This window comes from Gracilinanus agilis, chromosome 6 (genome assembly GCF_016433145.1).
Source record: "Gracilinanus agilis isolate LMUSP501 chromosome 6, AgileGrace, whole genome shotgun sequence".
Classification (NCBI taxonomy): Eukaryota; Metazoa; Chordata; class Mammalia; order Didelphimorphia; family Didelphidae; genus Gracilinanus; species Gracilinanus agilis.
The window spans coordinates 120,860,043-120,868,030 of NC_058135.1; the positions used below are offsets into that span (position 1 = coordinate 120,860,043).

At 39.1% G+C, this 7,988-nt stretch overlaps 1 protein-coding gene across 1 annotated transcript in view; it reads right to left on the reverse strand.

Moving 5' to 3' along the window:
* FHIP1A (FHF complex subunit HOOK interacting protein 1A) overlaps positions 1–5,046 on the reverse strand; it is a 171,329-nt gene extending 166,283 nt beyond the window's left edge. Inside the window, exon 1 of the mRNA XM_044681147.1 lies at positions 4,942–5,046. Within this exon, the coding sequence (XP_044537082.1) occupies positions 4,942–5,046 (105 nt within the window). The remainder of the gene's footprint in view (positions 1–4,941) is intronic.
* Positions 5,047–7,988: the final 2,942 nt, after the last annotated feature.

A 7,988-nucleotide genomic window follows, 5' to 3' on the forward strand; every position in this document is an offset into this window, starting at 1 on the left:
CTGAGGCTTAAAAACTTAATTTATCTAGCAATATCTACTAAGGATCTTGGGCAGTATTCAAGGAAATTGTATTATGGAACTAACAAAAGATAGTACTGGTCATTAACAATGCTGCCTATGCCATGCCTATTACCAGTCCCATTGGTATGTCAACCATGATCTCAAGAGAGGGAGGAGGAGATATTGGGGGGAGGGGGGAGAGACAGATAGACAGAGGCAGAGCGACAAGGAGAGAGAGAAAAAGGATGAGAAGGATGAGAAGGATGGAAAGGAAGGAAGGGAGGGAGAAAAGAAAGAAGGAAGGAAGGGAGGGAGGGAGGGAGGGAGGGAGAGAGAAGGGGAAAAGAAAAAAGGAAGGAGTTCATGTGAGGTTTTGGCTCATTTCTAAATCCTTGGCAATCATTCTTCAGCAGCATGAGAGGATAGATTACAGGCAAAGTACTAATGTTGCAGACCCTTAAGACAAGAATGATACAGGCTACATTCACTTTAGCTCAACTTAATTCTTTCCTCCTCGCTCAGCTGCCAGAACCTTCCACACCTTTGCTACATACACCCCCAAAAGCTATCGCTGAGAAAAATCTAATCCCCGCTTTGTCAATATTGGTACCCTGCAAGGAATATCCATCTCCCTTTTTCTCTCCACCTAGGCAAACCTTATCCACATCCTATAAGCTTTGACCTAAGTGTCATTTCCTGCAGAAAACCTTTCTTGACCACGGGAAGCAACTGTGATCTCTCTCCTTTGAAACTGACCCTTGTATATATAATATTCCATTAACAATCATGACCATAGAGCAAATCCTGCATTAACTCTGCCTTTCAGTCAATCAACAAGCATTCATTTCATTTTATTTTTTAAAAACCCTTACCTTCTGTTTTAGAATCATTACTAAGTATCAGTTCCAAGGCAGAAGAACATAAGGGTCAGGTAATTGGGGTTAAGTGACTTGCCTAGGGTCATAGAGCCAGGGAGTATGTGAGGTCAAATTTGAACTCAGGACCTTCATCTCTAGGCCAGGCTCTCAAACCAGTGAAGCACCTCATTACCTCTAAATCACCATGGACAAATTTCAAAAGATTAGAGAATTGGGGAGGGGGGGGTAACATATTTATTCTAAAATAATTGACTGCTTTTGTAACTCTATATGCTTTTTTATTTTAAAGTTGAGGTCATTTGCTAAGAGTTCTAACTGCTATGGCTGACTCCTGACTTTCAATTAACTATATTAAAGGCAGGGGGAAAGATGTAGATGATACACAATGACAGATGATCCTAAAATCACTTCTACTGCATGTTAAAAAGAATATTACATGATTTCTTTGTTGGAGATTTACTTCCCTCTTATGGTGGGTTCCTTTGTTTCTTTTTCCTGGGGGGAAGCTGAAAATCAGAATTTACTGGGCAAATGAGAGGAGATGAGCAATCTAATAGGTCCCTCTGCGTTAGAGGAAGCTGGCCCAGGATTCACAATGCCCTGGACTATCCATAGGGATGATTATCCACACAATTTAATCAAGAGTTAACTTAATATTCTATGGAAGGAAAAGTGGAAATGACAAGAAACTACTAGACCATCTCCCATCCATCCTAGAATGAAAAACCTTACCAGCAGGTTTCTAAAAAGGAAAAAGATTAAATGAAAAGACAGATATATACGCATGAAGTAGAGAGCAAGAAATGAACATCAAAGAAAGCCAGCCTGAATGAGTGAAGAGAAGAAAGCAGGAAGGAAAATGATACTTTCACCTTAAAATACCCAGGTAATTACAGCTATGGATTGGCTTCTTTGGGGGATTTTCTTTTGAAAATTTGCTTAAAAACTACCTCCGTTCTCCATTTCCCTTTGCTGAAATAGATCTGCCCTCAATTTCCTGAGCAGAGCAGTTAGAATTTGACAGTAAAGAGCCAGGGAGAACTGTGAACGTACAAGAAATACTGGCAGTCTTTCTCTAGATAGTGGCAAGAAGCTGGAGTGTAGAAAATGCTCAGAAACAGGATGGATTCTGCTCGTTTTTGATCTAAATTGTGTCCCCTGTAATTGCTGTGATTTGCAGGCTCGGTGCTTTCTCTTCCCCCACATGCTGTTTTCAGCACACGGGAAAGTGGCTAGGCAGTCATTAAAAACCTGTCTCATAAATAGCCACTTACCAACTCACCTGGGGAGAGTAATGTTGGACAAGTAGTAAAGAATGCCAATTTTATTTATTTTATTCCCCGTGTTCTCCCAGGGGAAAGGGTGGGCTGGTAAATTTTCTGAGTGCTCAACCCTTAATTATTTATACCAACAGAGCAGATAAGATTTGCAGATCATCCCAAACAGAGAAGGGGAAGAAATCATTCATTCATAGCTCTGTAAAGTAAACATTATATACATACACTTGCATAATTTAGAACTAAATCTCTTAAACCTACACACACACACACACACACACACACACACACACACACACACACACACACGAAGAGATGACAACCTTCTGACTTCCTTCTGTTCACACGTTTTAGAGTATGATTGGAGAAGGTAAGAAGAAAAAAAAGATGACACTTCTGACATCTATGAAAAGATAGGAAGTTGTGTACCAACTTCCTCACCTTTGATTTTCATGATATCTAATATTTTACTCAAGAATTACTTTAGGGAGCAGCTAGGTGGCTCAATGGATTGAGAGCAAGACCCAGAGATGGGAGATCCTGGGGTAAAATCTTGTCTCTTGGAAACTTCCTATCTGTGAGATCCTAAGCAAGTCACTCAACCCCCATTGCCTAGCCATTACCCCTCCTCTGCCTTGGAGCCAATACACAGTATTGATTCTAAAATGGAAAGTGAGGGTTTAAAAAAAACAAGATCATTTCACAGTCTTTTATCTTCTTTCAAGGCTCAGCTCACATACTTCTATACAGCCTCTCCTGATTTCCTCCAGCTTCCTCATTTTTTTCTACAAATCTTCCTAAATATGATTCTGGGTGTATTTCATAACCCCTTTCCCCAATTAAAATGTAAGGCAGTGAAGTGATACAAGAAAATGAGTGCTCGACAATGTCAGGATGAGCTGAGTTCAGGATACCTTTTGATCCAGCAATACTACTACAGGGTCTATATCCCAAAGGGATAAAAAAAAATGGGAAAGGACCCATTTATACAAAAATATTTATTGCTGTGCTTTTTGTAGTGATAAAGAATTGGAAATTAAAGGGATGTCCCTCGATTGGGGATGGCTGGACAAATTGTGGTATATGATATGATGGAATATTATCATATTGTAAAAAATGAAATACAGGATGATTTCAGGAAGAGCTGGAAAGACCTCCACGAACTGATACAGAGTGAAATAAGCAGAACCAAGAAAATATGGTACACAGTAACTGCAATATTGTGGAACAGTGAAATGAGATACACTTTGGTACTAATAGCAATACAAGGATCCAGGACAGTTCTGAGGACTTACGGACTTATGAAAAAGCATGCTATCCAGTTCCAGAGAAAGAATGGTTAAAGTATAAATGCAGATGAAAATATATAATTTATCACTTGTTTATTTGGATATATGTTTTAGGCTTTTGGTTATATGAGATTATTCACTTACAAAAATGAATAATATGGAAATCAGTTTTGCATAATAATACATGTATAAACTAGATTGAATTGCTTATCAGCTCTGGAAGGGGGAAGGGAAGAAGGGAGAGAGACAATTTAGATCATTTGTCTTTGGAAAACTTATGCAGAAATTTGGTATTAAAATAATTTTTTAAAAGATGAGCTGAGTTCAAATCCTTCCTCAGATATTTACTAGATGTAAGACCTGAAGCAAGTCACTTAAGATTTCTTAGTTTCAGTTTCCTCATCTATAAAATGGGGATAAGAATTTTAGCATCTATCATAGGGTTTGATAGGATCAAATGAGGTAATATGAAACTTGCTTTGGAACCATGAAAAAAGAGATTTTCATTTTTTATCTGTGCTTCCCTAGCACACTGCCCGGCACAGGGTAGACTTCAACAAAAATTTATCGAACTAAACTAAAACCACCTACATACCTTTGTTGCCTTGTTGTGATCCAAGGAAGGTGAATGGGCCCTAAGTGCTAGACTTGAAATCAGGAAGCTGGAGCTCAAATCTTATCACCAGTCCCTTCTCTGAGCCTCATTTTTTCAGTCTGTAATTCTTTTAACTGGAATTGGGATTTCCTTGGTGCACAGATTCCATGTAGCTGCGCTAAAAACAAAGATGTGATCGTGCTTTATAGCCTACATAGCCTGTGAGAGCTGCCTGAGGCATTATATGAGAGAGTCAGGACTTGAATCCAAGCCTTCCCAACTCCCAAGACAGCTGTCTATATCCTCCACTCAACACTGCTGGCTTCCTCTGAAAATTAGCTATCATAATTTGTTGTCATGCAATTGTTTTAATCACAGTTGACATTTCATGAGACCATTTGGGGTTTTCTTCACAAAGGAACTGAAATAGTTTGCCATTCCCTTCTCCTGCTCAATTTACAGATGAGGAATGTAAAGCAAACTGGGGTAAGTGACTTACCCAGGGTCACAAAGCTAGTAGTATCTGAGGCTGGATTTGAACTCAGAGCTACCACTATATCCACTGTGTCCAGTGATAAAAATACCTGTGTTGTTTTACAGAGTTGCTGCAAACATCCAATGAGACAGCGTCTGTAAAGGGTTTTGCCAACCACTCATACTATTATATAAAAGTAGACTATAACTATTTTTGTTATTCTGGTTGGCCCAGAGATCATTAGGAGGCAAAGAGAAAGAAGAGAAGATCGATTCTATGCCAATTCTGAAGAGAAAGGCTCTGCTTGTTTGTAAATCCAGTTCTCTGACATTCAAGTATAGGAGAGAGCTGGGATCCCTGACATAGGGGGACCTACTCTAGCTGTCTCGGCCAGCAAGGATACCCGGTTTTTCCTTAAATATATTACCTGTGCCCAGTGATTTTTAAATACTATCATGCATGTTTCTGGGTCAACTCCCTGCAGGCTGACAGCCTGCTGGATTTTGCTGCCCTTGGCAACTGATGACATCATAAACCTTCCCAAGGTTCGATGTTCCTAAGTCATATTTAATTTTCATTGGAAACTTGGAGTGTCATCGCTGAGATTCAAGTGCCACATCGGAAGAGATGTCTCTTTACATTTGTCACTGGCGGAAACCTGGAATGACAATAATGAAAATGCATCTCATTATGTTCTGTCTACCAAGGTTTGAACCCCCCACCGCCGCCACCCCAGCACTGAATTTGAAGCTCCAGTTTCTAAGCATGATGGTTCAAATCACACAAGAATAAACAAATTGTCTGGGGTGGGGGTGGTAGGGGGGACAGAGATAAGAGATGAGAGAGAGAGAGACAGCGAGAGACAGAGACAGAGAGAGACAGAGAGACAGAGAGAGACAGAGAGAGAGGGAGGGAGTAAATCATTCTTAATCGGATCTTAAAGTTCTCTCTTAGTTCACATATGCTCCCTGTTACTAAATAAAACTGAATTATGGTGAAGATGTTTCCCTAGATATGAACAGATACTAACCAGGATTCCCCTTCACCCCTGCTAAAGCATGAATAAGAAATGTTGTGGCTAGAGGGCTAGCCTCAGAATTAGGAAGATCTGAGTTCAAGTCCTGCCTCTAAGACATACTATCAGGGACAAATCATTTAACTTTTCAAAGAACAGCTCTCTAAGAGGAGAAGTCGCCTTCTCTAAGAGGGTTAGACAAAGAGGGTATTCCTCCCAGATAAAGGTAGTTTCTACAAGAGGAGCTCTAAATACTGATGAGGTAAGAAATCAAAATGAGAACAATGATGATGATAAAAGCATTACTCCAAACTAGGAAAGGTTAGCTACTGGAGGTACCTGTAAGAACATCCAGAGTTTATTTTAGAGAAGTAGCCTAATTAGAAATATAAGAATTGATGCCACTACTATTTGTTACCACATAAAAATCTTCTTCCTTAAAAAAAAAAAAAAAAAAAAAAAAAAAAAAACAACAAACAAAAAAGAAACAAGTAGAGATACTTTGTTTTGGATGCCTATAGAAAGGCAACAGGATGATGTGGAAAATGATGTGGACTGAAGACCTAGATGCAAAATACAGATAGTGTAGTAGGACCGCAGATCACTTGACCTTAGCTTCAGTTTCTCCATGTATAAAATGGGGATGAAAGTACTTGCGCCTTTGCTGCTCCCGGTACAATACAGTCTATGCTCCACCTTCATGTCCTTGCATATATTTTCCCATGTGAAGAATGTTCTCTCTCTTCACCTCTACCCCTTAGAATTCCTCCCTACCTTGGGGGCAGCTAGGTGGCTCAGTGGATTGAAAGTGCATTAATTAGAAATGTTGAACGTTTGGACTCCATCTCCCAGAATTCTTTTTCATTACCCAGCATTCTTTTCCCTTCATCCCCAAGTTTTGAGCTTATGTTGTTTGTATATAGTTGGCTGTAACTCTGACTCTTGCTCTCTTTTTTCCCCCTGGGGCATGACTAGGAAAGTTGGCTCTTTACTCTAGCTTTTTATTGTAGTTACTATTAATAAAAGTATTAAATATAATACTTGGAGGCATTGTATATTAATTTTAATTCTTACAAAAGTCAGACCTAAAGACAGGAGGCCCTGGGTTCAAATTTGACCTCAAATACTGCCTAGCTGTGTGACCCTGGGCAACTCACTTAACCCCCATTACCTAGCTCTTACTACTCTTCTGCCTTGGAACCAATATACAGTAGTGATTCTAAGATGGAAGATAAGGGTTAAAAAAAAATTCCTCCCTCCCTACAGAGATCAACTTAGACTCAATTCTGTTTATGGTCAATACTGATTTCTCCTGGACCCTCAGTGATGATAGTTTCTACACTCTTATTCATATTTACTTGTGATACATTTTATATTTAATTATCTGTATAAATTTTGTTTCCCCCCACTAAAGGGTAAGGTTCTTGAGGGCAGGGATTGTTTGATTTTGTCTTTGTATTTGTCTTTGTAGCAGCTAGTGCCTGGGATGTAGAATTCTTAGAGAAAGGCACTGGACTCTGCATTTTTATCAGTGTAATTTCCTAATTGTCGGCTCTGTGAGGGGGGGAGGGAAAAGGAGAAGGAGGCAATATGAATCATATAACTTTGGAAAACTTATGTGGAAATTTGACATTAAAATAAAATAAAGAAGAATTTTAAAAATTTAATGAACTGGACAGGAACAATGAGGTGGCTCAGAGAATAGAGTGACAGAAGGGTCCTGAGTTCAAATTTGGTATTAAACATTTCCTAGCTGGGTGACCCTGGGCAAATCACTTAACCCCAATTGTCTAGCCCTTACCTCTCTTCTAACCTTGGAATCAATACTTAGTCTGTATTAAAAAATGAACTAAACAGACAGAACATGAGAAGATGCAGGCTGGCACACATGGAGAAGAAGGAAAAAATATCAAGATTGAAAATGTAGACTATTGTGACTTATCCTTATGGTAAAAACCAGCATGATACTAAGTTATCAAAGCTACCACATACCCAATCTATCCAACAAATAACGGGCCTTCCAGTCTGATTGAAAATCTCAGGTAATACGGAATCTACTAGCTCCTGACCAGCTTATTTCCTTTCTGGAGAGCTCGAATTGTTAAGAAAATTTTCCTTATATTCAGCCTAACATTGCCTCTATCCAAAAAGCAAAGGCAAATCTAAAAGCAGGAGAGCCGGGATGTATCTTGCATGAGTTCAGTTAAGCCTTTACAAAGTCTTTAGAACAGTGTGAGTCACATTTTTAAAGAACTACAGTCTATTTGGAAAGGACCCATAGAAAGGCAGCTATAGAAAAATAATTATAGAGGGTTGAAGAATAGGACCCATGAGACAAGCTTAAAGAATTCAAGCTAGTAAAAAAAAAAATAAACAATTTTAAACTGTCTGAGCATACAAAGAGTTGTTAGAAGGCAGGCGCTGCTTGGTCATTCATCTCCAAAGACAGAAAGACAGAG